This window comes from Leopardus geoffroyi, chromosome D1, assembly GCF_018350155.1.
Source record: "Leopardus geoffroyi isolate Oge1 chromosome D1, O.geoffroyi_Oge1_pat1.0, whole genome shotgun sequence".
NCBI classification, from domain to species: domain Eukaryota; kingdom Metazoa; phylum Chordata; class Mammalia; order Carnivora; family Felidae; genus Leopardus; species Leopardus geoffroyi.
Window position 1 is genome coordinate 99,481,051 of NC_059329.1, and position 21,957 is coordinate 99,503,007.

Consider the following 21,957-nt stretch of genomic DNA (forward strand, 5'->3'; position numbering starts at 1 on the left):
CGAGGAAACAGAAGCGCGGACACCTATGGCAAAGCAGGCGGGCGGGAAGAGCTCGATTTCCACCACAGGGCGGTGGCGAGCTTTCTACAAAGCCGCCTATGTCCAGGACCAGCCAATCCTAAAGCCCGAAAGGGCGTGATCACCAATTAAAAGGCAGAGAAGGCGGAGCCGAAGCCTTGATTGGCACCTCGTCTCCTGTGGACTGGCTGAGGCCTGGCAACGCGGAGTCTGAAGAGGCTTCAAGTTGGGTGCTCTAGCCATGGCGGCCATCTTTATTTCTGGCAGATCAGCTGATGGGCACCAACGCGCCCAATTTAGAGGCCAGGCGTTGGGTCTTTCTCTAGGGAGCCCATGAGCCCCTCCCCTCGCGTGCCTCTCTGAGAGGGGGCGGGCCGGAGCAGGAAGCCAGATTGAACGCGGTGAGGCTGTTTGGCGGGAAGTTGGCTTAGTTCCCTGGTCCCCGCCTAGTTTCTCCCCAGAGGCTTCTCAATCTTCCCTCCTTGATCTCGGCATAGGGCACAGTACCCTTTCGCACGGAGGACGCGATGGCTCCCAGGAAACGCCCAGAAACCCAGAAGACCCCCGAGGTGGTTGTGCGCCCCAAGAGCAGGAGGAGCAGAAGCCCCCGGGAGCTGGAGCCCGAGGCCAAGAAGCTCTGTGTGAAGGGCCCCGGTACTGCCTGCGCCTGCTGCTTTAATAATTCCGCCTTTGGGGGTTCTCACGCAGGAGGCTGGAGTGGGGGGGTGGGGTGCTGTTGGTTTCCTGAGGCTATCCCAAGTTTTAAGGATGCCTTGGGCTGTGCATTTTTCCGCAGGTCCTTTGACACCACAGAGCTTGGGCTTAACCCCTCTCAGGTGATGGGAAGAGGCAGATGAGCTCCATTACATAAGACACAACGGACTTTTCAAATTCCTGTGTACCAGGATTTTTACACACTGAGGACTGCTTAAAATAATCCTACCTTGCCTGGTGGTGCGTGTGGTGAATTTCGGTAGTCATGGTTGCTAGCAGTGTGTCCTTGGTTTCCGCTGTGAGAATCTTCAATTTCCTTCCTTAGAAAACTCATTCTCTGAGGTTTATTGGGGCTTGAACCTGGGGCTATAAGGATTGGGGGGGGGGGGCACAAAACACTGGATCAGGGTGTTGTTGATGAAGTGTTTTTTGTCCCTAAGAAAAAGCAATTAATCGGTTGTCAAGAGGCAGGATTCATAGAAACCAGATCCTCAAGTACATCTTTATTCCTATTCTAAGTGGATCTATCTCTCCAAAAGTAGCCAGGCCAGACCCTCTGGATCCTGCTGGTTTCCCAAAGAACAGATTGGACTTGGGGCGAACAACTGGTCACCTCTACATTATTTTAATATAGGATTTAAAGATACTTCTTTTCCCAGTCACTTCTACCATGCTATCCTCAAATCTTTTTATTTTACATGATATGTGATTTTAAAATTGTCACCCAACCCTACCATGAGTTTTCCAACCTACTGGGAAGAGTTCTGTGTATACTTTATTCTTGGGTGTTTCTTTGGTTCCGTTCTCAGAAACCCTGCAAGGGTTTGTTTTCATATTATTTCATATTTAGCTTCACTTCAGAATTACTATTGGGGGAGTGTTTGGGGCAAGGGGCTGAATCCCTACTCACTATATTTTGTGCTGGCTGAGACTGAGCAGACCATGGAAAGGCCTTAAGAGGCAATGAGAGAGATTGGCTATGTAGAATGGAACAACAAAGCTTTCTTTCTGAGATTTCAGCAGGAAACCCTTCCATGCGTGAGAACAGAGAGGAAAATATGTGTCTGTTCTGCTTGGCAGGTTCTAGCAGAAGATTTGACTCAGGCTGCCTTTGGGCGGGGTTGGCTAGCCTTCAGGTCCCGCCATCATACACCAACATCGTCAGGGCCCTTCACCACCATAAGCTGGGCAAAGCTGCCTGGCCATCACTACAGCAGGTGAGGCATTTCCTGGCTGAAGTGCTCGAGTTTCCCTTGTACCTTTTTACTATTGGGATGTTCTAAAATTAGATGCTCGGTTGGTTTAGCAGGTTGTCAGAGTGGTCAGATCACCTCTACCTTGGTGACTGACCTACTGGGCATTCAGCCAAGTAGAAAAGTCTTATGCTGTAAAGGTCCCATCTGGAATGCACTCTGCCCCCTTGCTTTCCAAGATTAGTTCATGCACATTGCAAATATTTTCACACACAGAGCCAGGCAGTTCACTTTCCTTTGGGGGGGGGGAGGGGGGAGGACTTGGCCCTAGGGCTCATCTATGGAGGAGGCAGAGATTTACAGTTTACCCAGGACTTGGATTTTAACTCAACTTAATTCTTTTTTCTCTGTGTCAGGGTCTCCAGCAGTCCTTTGTGCACTCTCTGGCTTCTTACCGGATATTCCAAAAGGCTGCCCCTTTTGACAGGAGGGCCACATCCTTGGCATGGCACCCAACTCACCCCAGCACCCTGGCTGTGGGTTCCAAAGGGGGAGATATCATGCTCTGGAACTTTGGCATAAAGGACAAACCCACCTTCATTAAAGGGGTGAGCAGTTCCCTGTGCCAGACAATAGTGCTGAAGAAGTGTTTGTTGAAGGGATGGAGAATTATCCGGTAACAAGGAGATGACTGGGATCAAAGTAACTAGGTATTTTCAAACAAGGAAATGGTGATGATACTCAAATCTTCATTGAGTGCCAGCCCTTAAAATATTAGAAGGTATAAAATGTTGGCCACCCTGTTGTAAGTTATCACATAGAACAGAATCCGAGCCCCTTCTTTTCTCTTGCCCTCATCTTCTGCTGTCTTTCCTCACTTCCTATGCTTTAGCCACACATGCTATTTCTATTCCTAAAACTGCGTCATTGCTCTTGCTTTTCTCTTTGACTGGAATGCTCTTTCTCTTGGTTTTCTCATGGCTGGCTCCCTTCAGCCATGACCATTCAGGTCTTGACTTGGTGTACTTCTTCAAACAGCTTTCGCTGACCACTCTGTCTAAAGTGGTCTCTACTTGACTCATTCACTCTGGTTCATTACCCTGCTTCATTTCCCCCACCGACCATGTTTATCAATATCTGAAATGCTTCACTTATTTGAGTGTCTTTGCCCATACAAATGTCTTTGGAAAGTAAGCTCCACGATAAGAGGGACCTTGTCTTTCTGGTTTACTACCATATCCCCAGTGCCTCGAACAATGTTTGGCCTAGAGGAGTAGCTGCTGTATTATATTTGTTGAATGAGTGAGGGCCTTGAAGTATAACTGGGTAGATGGGATATGTACATACAAGATAACTTGCAATATAGATGCTAAATGCTACAGAATGTGAGAGAAGGAAGAACCCCTTGTGAATTAGAGTCAACAGAGAAGGCTCATGGATGAGTGGGGAGTGAGGAGTAATAATATTTAGGTAAATGGAGAGAAAAAGGACAAGCAGAGTGTGTTCGGGGCAAAGTTTGGCATAGCGCTTTCTAGGGATGGCCTTAATCGTGTTAGTGTTTATCATCAATTGCTGAGGGGTGAAGGTGTTGGCCCCTCTACCAAAAAGAAGACCTTTATTTTTTTTTTAAACTTTTTTAGTGTTTATTTATTTTTGAGAGAGAGAGAGAGACAGAGCATGAACGGGGGAGGGGCAGAGAGAGAGGGAGACACAGAATCGGAAGCAGGCTCCAGGCTCTGAGCCATCAGCCCAGAGCCCGACGCGGGGCTTGAACTCACGGACCACGAGATCGTGACCTGAGCTGAAGTCAGACGCTTAACCGACTGAGCCACCCAGGCGCCCCAGAAGACCTTTATTTTTATTTATTTATTTTTTCAGCTATAATATTGCCAGTTTATTTATTTATTTTTGTAATTATTTATTTATTCATTTATTTATTTTTAATTTACATCCAAGTTAGTTAGCATGTAGTGCAACAGTGTTTTCAGGAGTAGATTCCAGTGATTCATCCCCTACACATAACACACAGTGCTCATCCCAACAAGTGTCTTCCTTAATGCCCCTTACCCATTTAGCCCATCCCCCCACCCACAACCCTCCAGCAACCCTCGGTTTGTTCTCTATATTTAAGAGTCTCTTATGTTTTGTCCCCCTCCCTTTTTTATATTATTTTTCCTTCCCTTCCCTTATGTTCATTTGTTTTGTATCTTAAATTCCTCATATGAGTGAAGTCATATATTTGTCTTTCCCTGACTAATTTCGCTCAGCAGAATACCCTCTAGTTCCATTCATGTAGTTGCAAATGGCAAAATTTCATTCTTGCTGACTAATTTCGCTCAGCAGAATACCCTCTAGTTCCATTCATGTAGTTGCAAATGGCAAGATTTCATTCTTTTTGATTGCTGTGTAATAATACTCCATTGTGTGTGTGTGTGTGTGTGTGTGTATATATATACACACACACACACACACACACACACACACACACACACATACCACATCTTCTTTATCCATTCATCTGTTGATGGACATTTGGGCTCTTTCCATACTTTGGCTATTGTCGATAGCACTGCTGTAAACATTGGGGTGCATGTGCCCCTTCAAAACAGCAACCTATATCCCTTGGATAAATACCTAATAGTGTAATCGTTGGATCATAGAGTAGTTCTATTTTTAATCTTTTGGGGAACCTCCATACTGTTTTCCAGAGTGGCTGCACCAGTTTGCATTCCCAGCAGCAGTGCAAAAGAGATCCTCTTTCTCCGCATCCTCGCCAACATCTGTTGTTGCCTGAGGTCTTAATTTTAGCCACTCTGACTGGTGTGAGGTGGTATCTGACTGTGGTTTTAATTTGTATTTCCCTGATGATAAGTGACTTTGAGCGTCTTTTCATGTGTCTGTTAGCCATCTGGATGTCTTTGGAGAAGTGTCTGTTTGTGTCTTTTGCCCATTTCTTCATGGGATTATTTGTTTTTTGGGTGTTGAGTTTGGTAAGTTCTTCATGGATTTTGGATACTAACCTTTTATCTGATATGTCATTTGCAAATATCTTCTTCCATTCCATCAGTTGCCTTTTAGTTTTGCCGATTGTTTCCTTCACTGTGCAGAAGCTTTTTATTTTGATGAGGTCCAGATAGTTCATTTTTGAAAAGAGAAAACCTTTCGTTTGCCCAGATGGGGGCTGACAAATGGAGGACTCTATTGTAAAAAGTGACACTCTGGGCTTAGAGCAGCAGCCACAGACTCACAGGCCTTAAAAAGCCAAAGAGAAAAAAGAGTGATAGATGATGGGATCAGTGGTAAACAGGAGATGGTTGACAGGCAAGAATCTAGGTCTCGTGGTATCAGGTTTGATTTTTTCAAATGAACCCTGAAATCTTGATATTTTTTTTTACATGAAATGTTCTGATTTTTAAAAATTGTGATGAAATACACAAAACAAAATGTACCATCTTGACCATTTTTAAGTGTAGAGTCCAGTGGTGTTAAGTATATTGGAATTCTTGTATAGCCAGTCTCCAGAAAGTAAAACTGCAAAAGTGTTTGCAAAAGTGCAATTCTGTACCCACTAACACTAACTCCCCATTCTTCCCTCTTCCTGTCCTTGGCAACCACCATTCTACTTTCTGTCTTTATGATTTTGACACTCTCATGAGTATCTCATATAAGTGGGAACTATACAGTATTTATCTGTTGGCTTATCTCACTTCATATAATGTCCTCTGGGCTCATCCATGTTGTAGCAGGTGTCAGAATTTCCTTTTGAAGGCTGAGTCATATCCCACTTCATGTATATACCACATTTTGCTTATCCATTGATCTGTTGATGGACACTTGGGTTGCTTCTACCTTTTGGCTGCTGTGAATAATGCTGCTATGGACATGGGTGTACAAATCTCTCTTCAGGTCCCTGCTTTCAGTTCTTTTGGGCATATACCCAGAAGTGGAATAGAAGAGACAGACAAGGCCAGTGGTGAACCCAGGATGAGTTTTCTTAAGTGGAGGCTCCAAAGCAGCCCATCAGAAAAGGCCAGGTTAGACAGCCTTGGGATGAGATGGATGTTCAAGAAAACAGGTGCTTGAAGCCAGAAGAAAGGCAGCCAGAGAAATGCTGTGCCCAGAGTTTGGCTTCCTGCCCAGCTGGTGAGACAGGTGACCACCAGAAGGGGCAGTTTTAAATTGAAGTCAAAACCCAGAACTCAGGCAGGAAGAGATTTGTTTTGTTTTGGTTTTTCCCCCTGGGAATCTAGGACATGGGAATAGAGAAATTTAAGAAGTACCTAAGGGTGTCCTCAGGGAAGAGCCACCTGACGAAAAGGAGAATGACATCTGCTTTTAACTTGTGCCAGGATGAGACTGCTTTTGGTTTACATCACCCTTTATTATAATGTGCATTTAAGTGATGTTTCCTCACACCATGGTGGAGATTGGCTTGGACATTTGAATTTTGGATTAGCAAGACACTAGATTGGAACAGAAGAAGGGTATGGTGGTCTGGAGAACTGCCTGTCTTTACTCCCAGATACTGACAGAAAGTTGATTTGGCACCAGTGACTGGAGGAGAAGCAGTGCCTCATTTCGTCACTTCTTTTGTCCTCTGACCTTGGCTCTGACCTTTACATCTTCAGGCCCTTGGCAAGGAAACACATTACATTTTCAAAATGAAGATAACTTAGTTTTACTCTTATTATAAAATGATCTTTGGGGCACCTGGGTGGCTCAGTTGGTTAAGTGTCCGACTTCTGCTCAGGTCATGATCTCACACTTTTTGAGTTTGAGCCCCATGTCCAGCTCTGTGCTGACAGCTCAGAGTCTGGAGCCTGCTTCAGATTCTGTATCTTACCCAAGTAAATAAGTATACTTACTATTTTGAGAGAGAGAGGGAGAGAGCGCACATGCAAGCAGGGAAGGAGCAGAGAGACTTATTTAAAAAAAAATAATTGTGAGGGTGCCTAGATGGCTCAGGTGGTTAAGCACCCGAGTCTTAATGTTAGCTCAGGTCATGATCTTATGGTTGTTGGTTGGTGAGATCCAGCCCTCTGTTGAGCTCCGTGCTGAGCGGGGAGCCTGCTTAGGATTCTCTCTCTCTGCCCCTCCCCTGTTCACATGCACACTCTCTCTCTTTCTCAAAATAAATAAATGAACATTAAAAATAAAAATAGGGGTGCCGGGTGGCTCAGTTGCTTAAGCGTCCAACTTTGGCTTAGGTCATGATCTCACGGTTCGTGAGTTCAAGCCCCGTGTTGGGCTCTGTGATGACAGCTCAGAACCTGGAGCCTGCTACTGATTCTGTGTCTCCCTCTGTCTCTGCCCCTCCCCCACTTACACTCTGTCTCTCTCTTTCTCAAAAATAAATGAACATAGAAAAAAAATTTTTTTAAATAAAAATAAAAATGATTGTGATTTGTTTGGTGTGTTTTTCTATATGTTTCTCCTGTTTGGGGTTCACTGAACTTCTTGGATCTATGGGTTTGTCATCAAATTTGGAAAATTCTAGGTCATCATTTCTTGAAATAGTTTCTCCCCTCTTTTTTTTTCCCCGCTCTGGGACTCCAGTTACATACATGTTAGGCTACTAGGTATTGTCCTGCAGGTCATTGATTAACACTTTATTTTTTAATCCCCTCCCCCTCATTTTATTTTGCGTAGCTTCAACCGCATGTCTCAACTTCATTGATCGTCTACATCTAATCTGCTATTAATCCCATCCAATGTATTTTTCTTTTCAGATACTGTATATCATCTCTAGAAGCTTAATTTAGGCCTTTTAAAATATCTTCCATTTCTTTTTTCATGTTCATTACTTCCTCTACTTTTCTTGACCATATAGAATATGTTTATAACACTTGTTTCAATGTTTTTGCTTAATTCTATCATCTGTGTCACTTGTAAGGGTGTTTGTATTCACTGAGCTTTCTTCTGGTTATAAGTTCTATTTTCCTGCTTCTTTGCATGCCTGGTAATTTCTCATTGGATGCCAGACATTGTGAATTTTACATTGTTGGATGTTGGATTTTGTTGTATTCTTTTAAATATCGTTGGGCTTTGTTCTGGGACACAGGTACTTATAACCAGTTTGATACCTTCAAGGCTTGCTTTTTTTTTTTTTTTTTTTTTTTTAATTTTTTTTTTCAACGTTTATTTATTTTTGGGACAGAGAGAGACAGAGCATGAATGGGGGAGGGGCAGAGAGAGAGGGAGACACAGAATCGGAAACAGGCTCCAGGCTCTGAGCCATCAGCCCAGAGCCTGACGCGGGGCTCGAACTCCCGGACCGCGAGATCGTGACCTGGCTGAAGTCGGACGCTTAACCGACTGCGCCACCCAGGCGCCCCAAGGCTTGCTTTTAAGCTTTGTTAATATAGTTACTATATTAGTTTCCTATTGATTCTATAACAGATTATCACAGTCTTGGTATCTTACAACAAAACAATTTTATTCTCTTACAGTTCTGGAGGTCAGAAATCTGAAATCATTTTTCTGAACAAATGTCAACACGTTGGCAAGGCTGGTTCTTTCTCAAGTTTCTGAGGGGAGAATTTGTTTCCTTGCTTTTTTCAGCTTCTTGTGGCCATCTGAACTCCTGGGCTGTGGCTTCTTCCATCTTAAAAGTGCATCACTGCAATTTCTGCTTCTGTCATCACATTGCTTTCTTTTCTGACTCTGACTCCCCCTGTGTTGCTCTTATAAAGACCATTTGATTTCGATTATATCAGTCCCACCCAGACAATCCAAAATAATCTCCCCATCTCAATATCCTTAACTTAACCACATATGCACAATCCCTTTTGTCATCTAGAATATTATTCATGGGGTCCATGGATTAGGGCATGGACATCTTGGGGACCATTATTTAATCTACCCCAGTTAGCATGGATTTAAGGAAGCCTATAGTCTAGGTATAAGTTGGCCTCATCCTGAGGCAATACTCTTCTGAAGACTCAATGTTCTGTATATTAAGTCTTTTCATTCTGGATGGTGAGAATACAGACTATTCTGAGGATTCTCCCTTATTTATTCATGGTGTTTCTCCCCACTCCCCTCCCAGCCTTGGGTAGTTTCCTCATACCCATTTACACATTAATACTTACCCAAAAGACTTGAGGGGATCCTTGTGAAAATCTCCAGAATGTTCCCTCTGTGTGTCTCCTCCCCAGAATTTTGCCCACAAATTCTTGCTATGTTGGCTTTCCTAAAACTCTGTCTTCTCAACTCAGTGAGACTGCTAGGCTGTGTGTGTCCTCCCTCTCGGTCTTGCTGCCTGGATACTTTCTCCAAGTGCTAAGCTGGGACAGTTGTAGGACTACCTCTTTTGCTTGCCTCCTGTCTTGTGCTGCCTGCTGTCTAATCTCTGAGAACCTATTTCACTTTTCTTGTCCATTTTCTTAGTTGTTTAAGACAGGAAGATATACCTGTTTTCTGACACTCCATCATGGTTGGGAACAGAAATTCCAATTAATTGTAATAGTTTATCTGAGGATTTAACATTTTTGTCCTACACAGTCTTGTCACCTACAAATCACAAGAGTTGGGTTTCTTTCTTTACTATTCTTATACTTCTTTTTTGCCTTGTTCCATTGTCTTATTCTAGTACATTGCTGAATATTGATTCTAGCAGACATGCTTGTCTTATTCTTGATCATAGAAGGCTTTTATATTTTATCATTGAGCATGATTTCTTCTACTTTCTATTGTAAAATACACATAACATAAAATTAACCAGTTTTTAAAAGTTTATTTCATTTTTTAAAAAATTTTAAAGTTAATGGGGCGCCTGGGTGGCGCAGTCGGTTAAGCGTCCGACTTCAGCCAGGTCACGATCTCGCCGTCCGTGAGTTCGAGCCCCGCGTCGGGCTCTGGGCTGATGGCTCAGAGCCTGGAGCCTGTTTCCGATTCTGTGTCTCCCTCTCTCTCTGCCCCTCCCCCGTTCATGCTCTGTCTCTCTCTGTTCCAAAAATAAATAAACGTTGAAAAAAAAATTAAAAAAAAAAATTTTAAAGTTAATTTGTTTTCAGAGAGAGAGAGAGAGATGTGGGAGGGGCAGAGAGAGAGACAGAGAATCCTAAGCAGGTTCTGCACAGTCAGTGCAGAGCCTGATGTGGGGCTCAAACCCACGAACTGCAAGATCATAACCTGAGCTGAAACCAAGAGTCGGATGCTTAACTGACAGCCAGCCAGGCGTCTCCCCATTTTAACCATTTTAAGTGTACAATTCAGTGGCATTAAGTACTTTCACATTGTTGTGCAACTATCACCACAACCATCTTCAGAACTTGTACATCTTCCCAAAATAAAACTCTGTACCATTAAACAAAGACTCTTTATTACCCTCCCCTATATGCACTAATCTGCCTTCTGTCTCTAAAAATTTGAGTATTTGCGGCACCTGGGTGACTCAGTCAGTTGAGCGTCCAACTTCGGCTCAGGTCATGATCTTGTGGTCCGTGAGTTCAAGCCCCACGTCGGGCTCTGTGCTGACAGCTCAGAGCCTGGAGCCTGTTTCTGATTCTGTGTCTCCCTCTCTCTCTCTCTGCCCCTCCCCCACTCACTGTCTATCTCTGTCTCTCAAAAATAAATAAACATTAAAAAAATATTTAAAAATTTGACTATTCGGGTACTTCATATAAATGGAGTCATACAATATTTTTCCTTTTGGGTCTGGCTTCTTTCATTTAGCATAATGTTTTCAAGGTTCATCTATGTTGTAGCATGGATCAGTACTTCATTACTTTTTTATAGCTGAATGATGGTCCATCATACGGATTTGCCGCATTTCATTTATCCAGTCATCTGTTGATGGACGTTTGGGTTGTTTCCACCTTTTGCTATTATGAATGCAACTGCTGTGAATGTACGTGTACAAGTTTTTGTTTGAATACCTGTTTTTATTTCTTTTGGGTATATACACGGGAGCTTGTTTGTGTTTTAAAATTGTCTGTTTTTTAATATCCCTTATCAGATTATGTAAATTCCCTTTTTATTTCTGGTTTGCCAGAAGCTCTTGTGAATGAAATTGTATTTCATCAAATACTTTTTTGTATCTCTTGAGATCAGCATATGATTTTCCCCCTTTATTCTCCTAATGTGATAAGCTACACCAATTGATTTTGTGTGTTTGTTTTGGTTTATTAATTATATTCCAATTTTTCACTTAAATTTTCTTTTTTTCTCATTTCTTTTTTTTTTTTTTTAATTTTTTTTTTTTTTTCAACGTTTATTTATTTTTGGGACAGAGAGAGACAGAGCATGAACGGGGGAGGGGCAGAGAGAGAGGGAGACACAGAATCGGAAACAGGCTCCAGGCTCTGAGCCATCAGCCCAGAGCCCGACGCGGGGCTCGAACTCACAGACCGCGAGTTCGTGACCTGGCTGAAGTCGGACGCTTAACCGACTGCGCCACCCAGGCGCCCCTTTTTTTCTCATTTCTTAAAACCTTTCCAATTTTATCATCTCCAGCAAGTAATACTGCTTCTTAAAAATCATGGTAAAAGCACATAACATTTATCACTGAACATTTAAAAAAAAAATATATATATATATATATTTGTTTTAAGTTTATCTATTTTGAGAGAGAGAGAGAGAGAGAGAGAGAGAGAGACTGTATGAGCGGGGGAGGGGCAGAGAGAGAGGAAAACAGAATCCCAAGCAGGCTCTGCACTATCAGTGTGGAGCCCGACATGGGGTTTGAATCCACGAACCATGAAATCATGACCTGAGCTGAAGTCAAGAGCCAGACGCTTAACTGACTGAGCCACCCAGGTGCCCCTATATACATACATTTTTCTAAGTTTATTTTTTGAGAGAGAAAAAGTGTGTGTGTGTGTATGTGTGTGTGCGTGAGTGAGGGAGGGGCAGAGAGAGAAGGAGCAAGAGAATCCCAAGCAGGCTCCACACTGTCAGCTCAGAGCCTGACACCAGTCTCAAACTCACGAACTGTGAGATCATGACCTGAGTCAAAATCAAGAGTGGGACACTTAACCAGCTCAGCCACCCAGACACCCCAATCACCGAAACATTTTTAAGTGTACAGTAGGGTTAACTATATTCACATTATTATATAACAGAACTGTAGAACTTTTTCATTGTGTAGAACCGAAACTGTATACCCATCGGATAAGTTCCTCATTTTCCCCTTCCCTCAGCCCTTGGCGACCGCAATTAATGCTTTCTGTTTCTATGAGTTAGAACTGCTTTAGATACCCCTAAGTTTTGATGGGCTTATTGTGGTTACATAGGAGAATGTTCTGCGTAGGAAATACACAGTAGAGTATTTGAGGGTGATTGGACATCAAGCTGGTAATTTATTATCAAATGCTTCCAGAAAAGCAGTTCTTTGTGCTAGTCTTGCAACTTTTCAAAGAGTTTGAGATGATTGGAAAACAACAACAAAAAAAGACTGATATTATTTCTTCCTTAAATGTTTAGTGTATTCAACAGTGAAGCTACCAGGATCTGGAATTTACTTTGCAAGAACATTTTTAGTTGTGAATACAATGCCTTTAATCAGACTATTCTGATTTTCTCTTTCATTTTCCGTCAGTTTAGCAAATTGTAGGGATTTCCCCATTTCATCTAAGTTTTCAAATTTATTGGCATAAGATTGTTTATTATATCCTCTTATTATTGTTTAAAATGTCTAAGATTTCTACTGATGTCCCTTTTTTGATCTATTACATTGGTTATTTGTGACTTCTGTCTGGTCAGTCTCACCAGGGATTTATCAATTTTAGTAGTATTTTCGTTGAACCAACTTTTGTTTGTGAATTTTCCCACAGTATATTTGTTTTCTGTTTTATTCATTTCTATTCAATCTCCTACTTTATTTTCCTGTTACTTTCATACCTTCTTGAGATGGATATTTGAATCATTGATTTTTAGCCTTCTTTTATTATGGATAATGCTTCTATGAGTATTTGTGTTCAAGTTTTCATGTGAACATACTTACTCATTTCTCTTGGGTATATGCCTATATGCCCAAGAGTGTACATTGATGGCACACAGTAACTTTATGTTTAAGTTTTTGAGGAATTGCCAAACAGTTTTCCAGAGCGACTTCTCCATTTCACATTCCCACCAGCAGTGTAGGAGGGCTTCAACTTCTCCACATCCTTAACAACATTTGTGGGTTTTTTTCCAGCTTTATTGAGGTATAATTGACGAATAAAAATTGTGCATATTTAAGGTGTACAGTGTGAAGTTTTAACATATATGTACTTGCAAATGATTACCATGGTCAAGCTAATTCATCACCTCACATATTACCTTGTGTGCATGCAATGAGCTGAGAACATTTAAGATCAACTCTCTTAGTAAATTTCAAACATATAACATACTGTTAATAACTGTAGTCACCATGCTGTCCGTTAGAACTCCAGAACTTACTCATCCTGCATAATTGACACTTAGTACCTTGGATCAACATCTCCTCCAGCCCCAAGCCCCTAGGCAACCACCATTCTACTCAGCTTTTATGAGTTCCATCTCTTTAGAGTCCACATATAAGTAAGATCATGCAGTATTTGTCTTTCTGTGTCTGACTTATTTCACTTAGCATAGCATCCTCCTGGTTCATCCTGGTTGTCACAAATGGCAGGATTTCCTTCTTTTTAAAGGCTCAATAATATTCCATTTATATACATACAACATTTTCTGTATCTCTTCATCTGTCTACAGACACTGAGGTTGTTTTCCTATCTTGGCTACTGTGAATAATGCTGCAGTGAACACAGGAGGGACGATAACACTTTGAGAAGCTTATTTCATTTCCTTTGGATATATACCCAGAAGTGGGATTACTGGATCACATGGTATTTCTAAATTTTCTGAGGAACCCCCATGCTGTTTTCTGCAGTGCCTCTACCAACTTACATTCCCATCAACAGTGTACAAGAGTACCTTGTTCTCTACCCCTTTGCTGGTACCTGTTATCTTCTGTTGTTTCGATAATAGCATTCTTTTTTTTCTTTTAGTGTTTATTTATTTATTTTTGAAAGAGAGAGAGTGAGTTGGGGAGGGGCAGAGAGAGAGGGAGACACAGAATCTGAAGCAGGCTCCAGGCTCTGAGCTGTCAGCACAGAGCCAAAGCAGGGCTCGAAATCACAAACCATGAGATCATGACCTGAGCCGAAGTCAGTGCTTAACCAACTGAGCCACCCAGGTGCCCCTGATAATAGCTATTCTAGCAAGTTTAAGGTGATATAGCTCATTGTAGTTTTGATTTGCATTTCCCTGATGTCAGGATTAGTGATGTTGAGCACCTTTGCACATACCTGTTGGCCATTTGTGTGTCTTCTTTGGAGAAATGTCTATTTAGGTCCTTTGCCCATTGTTTAGGTTATTTGGGGGAGATTTTTGGTTTTTGCTATAGAGTTCCTTATATTTTTTTATATTAACTTCTTATCAGATACAGTATGCAAATATTTTCTCCCATTTTATGGGTTGTCTTTTCACCACCTGTAATTGTCTTTTTTTTTTTTTTAATGTTTATTTATTTTGAGAGAGAGCATGAGCACGGGAGGGGCAGAGAGAGGGGGGAGAGAGAATCCCAAGCAGGCTTTGCATTATTAGCACAGAGCCTGATGTGGAGCTTGATCTCACAAACTGAATCATGACCTGAGCTGAAATCAAGAGTCAGATGCTTAACCAACTGAGTCACCCAGACATCCCTAATTGTTTATCTTTTTTATTATAGCCATCCCAGAGGGTGTGAAATAGTATCTCATGATGGCTAATGATGTTGAGCATCTTTTCATGTGCTCCTGGCCATTTGCATGTCTTTGGAAAAATGTCTGTTCAAATCCTTTGTCCATTTTAAAATTAGGTCTATTTTAAAAAATGTATTTTAATCACAATTATTTTGTGTGTGTAGGTATGTATGTATGTATTTAAGTAGGGTCCATGCCCAGCATCAGGCTTGAACTCATGACCCCAAGATCAGGAGTCAGATGTTCCACCGACTGAGCCAGCCAGGTGCCTAATCACAATTATTTTAAAGCCTATATATAACAGCTCCAATATCTGTATCTCCTGTATCTTTCAAATGTTGTTTTTTCCTCTTTGTTTTTGTTTATTTGGCCTTATCTTCTGATATGCTGGATGATTTTAGATGTAATGCCAAATATTGCATATGAAAACTCGTAGAGATAATTTTGAGTTTTGGGTGGTGATGTTTTCCTCTAGAGACAATTTTTTTTCTCTCCATCAGATCATCTTAATCCAATGAGTTTAAAATTATTTGAATCTGGACTTCAGGTTTTGTGAAGGTCAGGCTATTTCTAGTTTGCTCTTATTTCGAGAGTGTCTAGGATCTTAACTAAAAGCTGGGGTTTTTTTCTAAGACCTCTCCTTCTTGGCAAGTCTGAACTCCAGTTCTGCCTCTCTTGCCGTGTGAGACTGGCAAAACCGCAGCCCAGCTTCTCAGTCTTGAAGCCACCTACCACTTTCATATCAGCTTGTCTGCAGTTTGGTTTCTCTGCTTCAAAGCCACAGCCTTCTAATCTGCATAGACCTCAAGGGGTAAAGCAGCATCCAAACGTCAGGTCCATCTTTCTGCTTCTTTCTCTGGGATGTTGGTCTTCAAGTCCTCGATGCCTTGATAGCTCTCCATTGACTTCAGAAACTTTTCTTTAAAGACATTTATTTTGGAGGTGCCTGGGTGGCTCAGTCGGTTGAGCATCTGACTCTTGATTTCGGCTCAGGTCATGATCTCACGGCTTGAGAGATCGAGCCCCGCGTCGGGCTCTGCACTGACAGAGAGCGCGGAGCCTGCTTGGGATTCTCTTTCTTCCTCCCTCTCTGTCCCTCCCCTGCATGCATGCTCACTCTCTCTCTCAAAATAAATAAATATTAAAAAAAAAAAAAAGCAAACACGGTGAAGCCTTAGTGAGCACAGGACTCAACTGTTGGGAGCAGAAGATTATCACAGCAGTAAGTGTTTGGCGGACCATCGTCACCTTTATAGAGGAGATAGGACGTGCCAGTTAGCATGCTGAGTGAGCCAACTGGATGTTGTGTAAGAGGCCTTGTACGGGTCTGTGAGGCTGGGATAGCGGCAGCTTAAGAAGTAGAGAAGGGGCTCTTGAGGGTGTAAAGTTCTTAAAACTGTGCCTGATACATAAGAAGCACTTAATAAGGTTATGTTTTTTGATGTTATGATTATTTTCATCATCATTGTCTGGAATATCCGGAAAAAATAGGAAGGAGTTCAGATCTGACTCCTGCCCACCTAATCCAGGCACTGTTCCGAGCTGAAGCTCTTCTAAAGAGCACTGGGCAATAAACAAACCATGGTTCATCCACATAATGGAATGCTTGGCAATAAAATGGAATGAGCTCTGGGTATACATAGTAACTTGGGTGCATCTCAGGGGCATTATGCTGAGTGAGATGAATACTGTATGATTCATTTATACGACAATCTATTAAAGGCAAAACCATAGCACAGTGATAGAGAACAGATCCACAGTGGCCGAGGGGTGACAGGAGGAGAAGGGGTGTGACCACGAGGGGAGAGCACAGGGGGCTTTTTTGAGGGGATGGAACTGTTCTGCATCCTGATTTGGGTGGTGGTTATTCAAATCTATACTCTTGTGTTTTCACATCCATAGAAGTGTGTGGTAAAAACAACCAAATGTACCGTATGTTAATTTTTTTTTTTTTAATTCAATTAAAACTAAAACCGTAAGTAATGAAGAGTCCCATGGAGTGCATGCCTGCGTCCAGGCCTCTCGGCTGGCCTGGCCGCACGTGCTGCCTGCCCGGCTGTCTGGTCGGCAGACTCCGTGCACCCAGGCCTCATCCTTCTCCTGGACCATCTTCACTCACTGGTTTTTCTCTTCCTTATGTTAGATTGGAGCTGGAGGGAGCGTCACTGGGCTGAAGTTTAACCCTCTTGATACCAACCAGTTTTTCACCTCCTCAATGGAGGGAACAACTAGGCTGCAAGACTTTAAAGGCAACACGCTCCGAGTGTTTACCAGCTCAGACACCTGCAAGTGAGTGGCTTCACTAGGAGGGAAAGGGCTTCTAGGCTCTCGGTGTAGTTCTGATGAGAGCCTCTGGATCTCGTTCGTATTACCCAAACCTGGCACGGGAAAGACCAGCAAGGTGGCAGCCCCTTTCCACCCTTCCCTCTCTTTCTGAGACTTTCTGTAGCTGCCTTTCTCTGTTCCAGGTGGGTTACTGCTTCGGTGAGGTATTCTAGAACCTCAGCTCTTCTCAGAAAGGGAAGGGCTTCAGCTCTTCTGTAAGGCATTCATATATTAGACTAGACCTTGATTCTCACTAGTTAACATGGCATTGGCCTAGAAAGCCACTTTTAAAGGTTGGAGCAGGAACTAAGAATTTGAGATTTCATTCTCTACATCCCTGAGTTGTAATGACCCAACCACTTCTTTGATAGAAGCTTGAAGGGATAGAATTGTGCCCATAAAGCACTTTGGACTCCCCAAGGGCAAGTGGCTGGAGAAATTACAAAAGACGCGTCAGTTTGATTTCTAGCCAGAGACACGACTCTAATTGTTCTCTAAGGAATCAAGGGTGTGGAGGCTGTAACTAGCACTGGACATTATCCTGGGCTGCCCCACAGAGGTAAGAAATACCAAGCAATCAGGGCAAGTGATGGGATAGACTCAGCTCCATGTTATCCTTCCACAAGAAACCCTCCCTCCGAAAGATATTTGTAGGGGATACAAAAGACACCGTAGCAAGGATTTGAGTGTTTGAGAGGAAAAATAGGAATCTGAGATCTCCTGGCTGGGCATTAGGATCCCTGAAGCAATCCCAACCCTTTGTCCTCAAGTAGTCCGAGAGGCAAAAGAGCAAGACAGAGCTCCTAAAATTGTGCTTTTTCCCCTAAATGCTCAGAAGAGGGCAGAAGTTCTTTTCTCGCCAGCTCTGACAACCGGAGCTGGGCAGTCCCTTTTTGATTTGTCATCTCCTTTGGCCCAGAGGGTAGAGAGTGAAGAAAGACACCAATAAACATGTCTTCCTCAAAACCCAGGGCTATAGGGGGCAGGCTGGCCTGGGGACTTGCCTAATGGCTCTAAGGGACAGCTTCTTAAGGACTCCTACCAGCTGAGGATCCTGGCCCCGGCAGTAACTGGACAAATTTCTGAGCCTCATCACCCTCATGCCCTCTCTCTGGAAGGTAGACAAGTAAGAGTGTTCCTCACTGGGAGTCCGTGGTGAGACAATTATTCACTTATTCAACAAATACTGATTGGACATCTATCCATTAGACGTTAGAGCTGGAACAGTTAATGGCTCTTGCCTTTGTCCCCAAGAATCTTATAGCACAGTCTCTCCCTCCAGCATCTGGTTTTGCAGCCTGGATGTGTCTGCCAGAAGCCGAATGGTGGTCACAGGCGACAATGTGGGACATGTGATCCTGCTGAACATGGACGGCAGGGAGGTGCGTTCTCTGGAGCCCTGGTCTTCCCTTTCTTTCCCTTACCCCCAGCCTCCCTGCACCCCACCTGAACCAAGCCCTTCTCTGCAGCTTTGGAATCTGAGAATGCACAAAAAGAAAGTGACCCATGTGGCTCTGAACCCATGCTGTGATTGGCTCCTGGCCACAGCCTCTGTGGACCAAACTGTGAAAATCTGGGACCTGCGCCAGGTTAAAGGGAAATCCAGCTGCCTCCACTCGCTGCTGCATAGCCATCCTGTCAACGCAGGTGTGATATATCAGACCTCATCCTTCCTGCAGACGGTGCCTATCCAACCGTTTCTGGGGTCTCCCCTCAACATTTAGAAGCTGCTAGGCCAAACCCTTTACCCTGATAGCATCAACCAAGTTGATATCTTGGAAACTTTCTGAAACTAGTGGTCCCCAACAGCTGCTAAGTTTCTAGAATGTTTTTGTTCACAGTCCAGATTCACCTCCTCCCTTCCACCCGGGGTCTAGAGAGGAGTGGGAAAGAGGGCGCCCCTGCAGAAGGCCTGTACCAGCCAGGACAAGGGCCTGTGGTTCCTTCAGTTCTGGGGCTTTTCACTCGCCAGCTTGTTTCAGTCCTGACGGAGCCCAGCTCCTGACCACTGACCAGAAGAGTGAGCTCCGGGTTTACTCGGCCTCCCAGTGGGACTGCCCCCCGAGCCTGATCCCACACCCTCACCGCCACTTCCAGCACCTGACGCCCATCAAGGTAAGTGATGAAGACAGGGAGCTATGACATGGGGATAGACTGGGTCTGCCCAAGGTAGAGAAAGGCCAGATCTGGAATCCCTAATCGCAGATCTCATCTTGCACCCACACAAAGCAGTCTCTTCTCCCCTGGCTCTCTCTTTGTCCCTTCTGTCCCCCTTCTACAATCCCACTTCGCTGGGTTCTGTCTCCTGTAAGCTCTTTTCCTGTTTTTGTTTTTTTTTCAGCCCAGCCTATCTCCCTGCTGTTCTGCCCTCAAACTTCAGTTCCTGCTGACCTCAGCCTTGCTAATGACTTCTCCAGTCTCAGCCCCCAAGGTTTTTATGGTCTTGAAGTCTTCTGATTCCTTCCTGCCCATGCCCCCAGGCAGCCTCAACTCTGCCCATTACTCTGCTCTCCTGCTTTGTGTTCTTTTATAGAACCACAGCCTTTCTTCAGACCTCCAGGTTTCATGCCTGTACTTTTCATCAAGACAGCATAGTGGTGGGGGCGCCAGCCTCAGGCAGGCTGACAACCTCCGGTTAGAATCCTTGGGCAAGCTGCTTGAATTTTGGGTCTTGGTTTCCTCATCTCTAAAAAGGGAATAATAGTATCTGACCGATAGGGTTGTTGGAAGAATCAGTATACCTAAAGCACAGGCCCAGTGCCTGGTAAGTACTTACATAAACAGTGATGATTTAGCATTAGGGAGGCTCCCACGTACCTCAAATCCAACCCAAGCTCTTAAGAACAAGCATTCATCACTGGCTGGTTCCCATTGATCCATGTGTCATCTCCCACTTTGTAACCAGCCAGGCCAATTTCTAGCTTCCCAGGTGGGCTTGTGACTCATGTCCAAGCCGTGGCATGTACCACCTCGTCCTTCCCGCTAACCATGTCTTTCCGCCTTCAAAACTCCCTTGAGATTTCTTAGGAAAATCCCACCTGTCATTCCAGCTAACTGCCAGATTTGTTTTGAGTGGGGTAATCTGGGGAACGTAGGTTTCTTTCCCTTTCTTGGCCATGAGCCATCTCCTGCTCAACTCTTTATCGTTCACATTGATGGAGGGATTACTTCAGAATTTCCATCCTATTTGGTTTTTGGTTACCAGAGACTTTTTGCTTTGTTGTAGGCTTACCTCTTTGGTTAATGTCTGGGTAAAGCTGATGTTAAAACATTGATCAGTTGGTATGATCTCAGGAAGTGCAAAAGAGAAAGAAGGCCTGAAGGTGTCCCAAGGTCCAGAGAGGCCAATTTGGGATTAAAAATTTGGGACGGTAGATGCACATACAATAGTTTCATGTAGGTCTGATCTCCATTATTAAATTGCTGGCAACTGTATTAACAACTGTTAGTGACAAAAAGTACTTTTGATGTCCCTCTTGATAGTGCTCTGCATTTACTCTCATGACAACTCTTCGTCTCCTAGGCAACCTGGCATCCTCGGTACAACCTCATTGTTGTGGGCCGATACCCAGATCCTAATTTCAAAAGTTGTACCCCCCATGAATTAAGGACCATTGATGTGTTTGATGGAAGCTCAGGGAAGATGATGTATCAGCTCTATGACCCAGAATCTTCTGGTATCATTTCGGTGAGGTTTGGGCCCTCAAATAATGATGGGAGGAAGCAGGGATTCAACCTACTTTATTGACCAAAAACGACCAGAAATTTATCCTCATGTGCCCTTCTCCCAGTACCTCAACCTCTCCTCATGCTTATGCCCTTGTCTCTGCAGCTCAATGAGTTCAATCCCATGGGGGACACGCTGGCCTCTGTGATGGGTGAGTGAAGTAGGTTGTATCTCAGACTGGCCAAGCCCTACCCTACTCCCCAAGGTTGAGTGCAGGCTCTCCTCCGCTTAGCCTTACCAGTCACCCCAGGGTAGGAGTCAGTAAAGAAGACTACCAGGAGACCGTGGACTCTTTGGCCTGGGCCCTCCATGCCTCTTGCTTTGTCCTGGTCATGGCAATGCCTGGCTGCTGTCCAATTTCCTGGTATTTCCTTACCAAGTCCTAGGTTCCCTGGGCCAACCCCAAGTTCTCAGAGACTGATAATGGAAGGTGCAAGTCAGACTGGTCTCACTCCTCCTAGGTTATCACATTCTCATTTGGAGCCAGGAAGCTGGGATGCGGAAATGAGACACATTAATGACGGTGTGGGCCAAGCAAGGGCTTGGAGCCACCTGAGAACAAATCCTGTGAGAAGAGGCGGCTATGTGTTAAAGGGCCAAAGGTATCCAAGTCTTAGGGTCGGAGCAGGGACACTGTGGCATGGGACACTGTGGGACTGGGACACTGGCATGTTACTGCTCTGGACTTAGATCCAGAAACTTCTCCAGAGTTGGTGCCCCAGGTGCCCCAAGGGTCCTTGCTATTATCTAGCCTGGGGCCAAGGTACTTTTCTTTGACGTGCAGTGGCAGAGTGATCAGGTAGTGGTTTTCAGTTTGTGCTCACTATTGACATGGCCAATAAAACCATACCCAACTGAGCTTCTGAGTGGATTTTACAGCACTGACCTGGTCAAAGGGCTCCTTGGGCCCCCCAAAATGAAGAAAAGGCACAGAAACAGCACTGAGTCTAAAACTTTCATTCTCTGGACGCTGCCTTAGCCCTATTCTGGGCCACAACCACAAGCTGTCCAGCTTACAACCTACATTTACCTCTGGTCCCTAGAGACCCCAGCCTAGCCGACTGGGATAGTAGTGTCACAACTATACAACTCACTCCCCTCCCCCCCCCCCCACCCCAGTACAAACACCCTTCTGACCTGCTCCAGCTGCAGGGTGACAAAGGTGCCTGAAGCATTATGTCTGACTCTAATGGTGGCTTCAGGGGGACAAAGGAAAACTTGGCTGGCTGGCCTTTGGGTGATCCAGCTCCTTAGTGGCCAATGTTTGTACGCCCAA

The 21,957-nt window shown here is 44.0% G+C and overlaps 1 protein-coding gene across 2 annotated transcripts; it reads left to right on the forward strand.

Moving 5' to 3' along the window:
• The first annotated feature begins 233 nt into the window (after positions 1–233).
• On the forward strand, positions 234–21,539 carry DDB2 (damage specific DNA binding protein 2). Of its 2 annotated transcripts, XM_045485152.1 has the most exons (12): positions 234–419; positions 516–672; positions 1,813–1,949; positions 2,342–2,533; positions 16,773–16,918; positions 18,237–18,336; positions 18,424–18,601; positions 18,927–19,069; positions 19,296–19,385; positions 20,478–20,642; positions 20,787–20,832; positions 21,143–21,539. In XM_045485152.1, the coding sequence occupies exons 2-12, from the start codon at positions 546–548 to the stop codon at positions 21,187–21,189; spliced, it is 1,371 nt and encodes a 456-aa protein (XP_045341108.1). In that variant the 5' UTR covers positions 234–419; positions 516–545; the 3' UTR covers positions 21,190–21,539. The 2 variants fall into 2 exon arrangements, with proteins under 2 accessions (XP_045341108.1, XP_045341109.1); XM_045485153.1 differs by lacking the exon at positions 19,296–19,385 and having other exon boundaries at positions 241–419.
• The last annotated feature ends 418 nt before the right edge of the window (positions 21,540–21,957 follow it).

What these genes read in the sequence shown, in the direction of transcription:
- DDB2 (XM_045485152.1), top strand. Translation starts at nt 546, where the DNA reads ATGGCTCCCAGGAAACGCCCAGAAACCCAGAAGACCCCCGAGGTGGTT. An exon ending in TGAACATGGACGGCAGGGAG is followed by an intron (nt 18,337 to 18,423) that starts GTGCGTTCTCTG and finishes CCTTCTCTGCAG; the next exon opens with CTTTGGAATCTGAGAATGCA. An exon ending in AGCACCTGACGCCCATCAAG is followed by an intron (nt 19,070 to 19,295) that starts GTAAGTGATGAA and finishes TTTTTTTTTCAG; the next exon opens with CCCAGCCTATCTCCCTGCTG.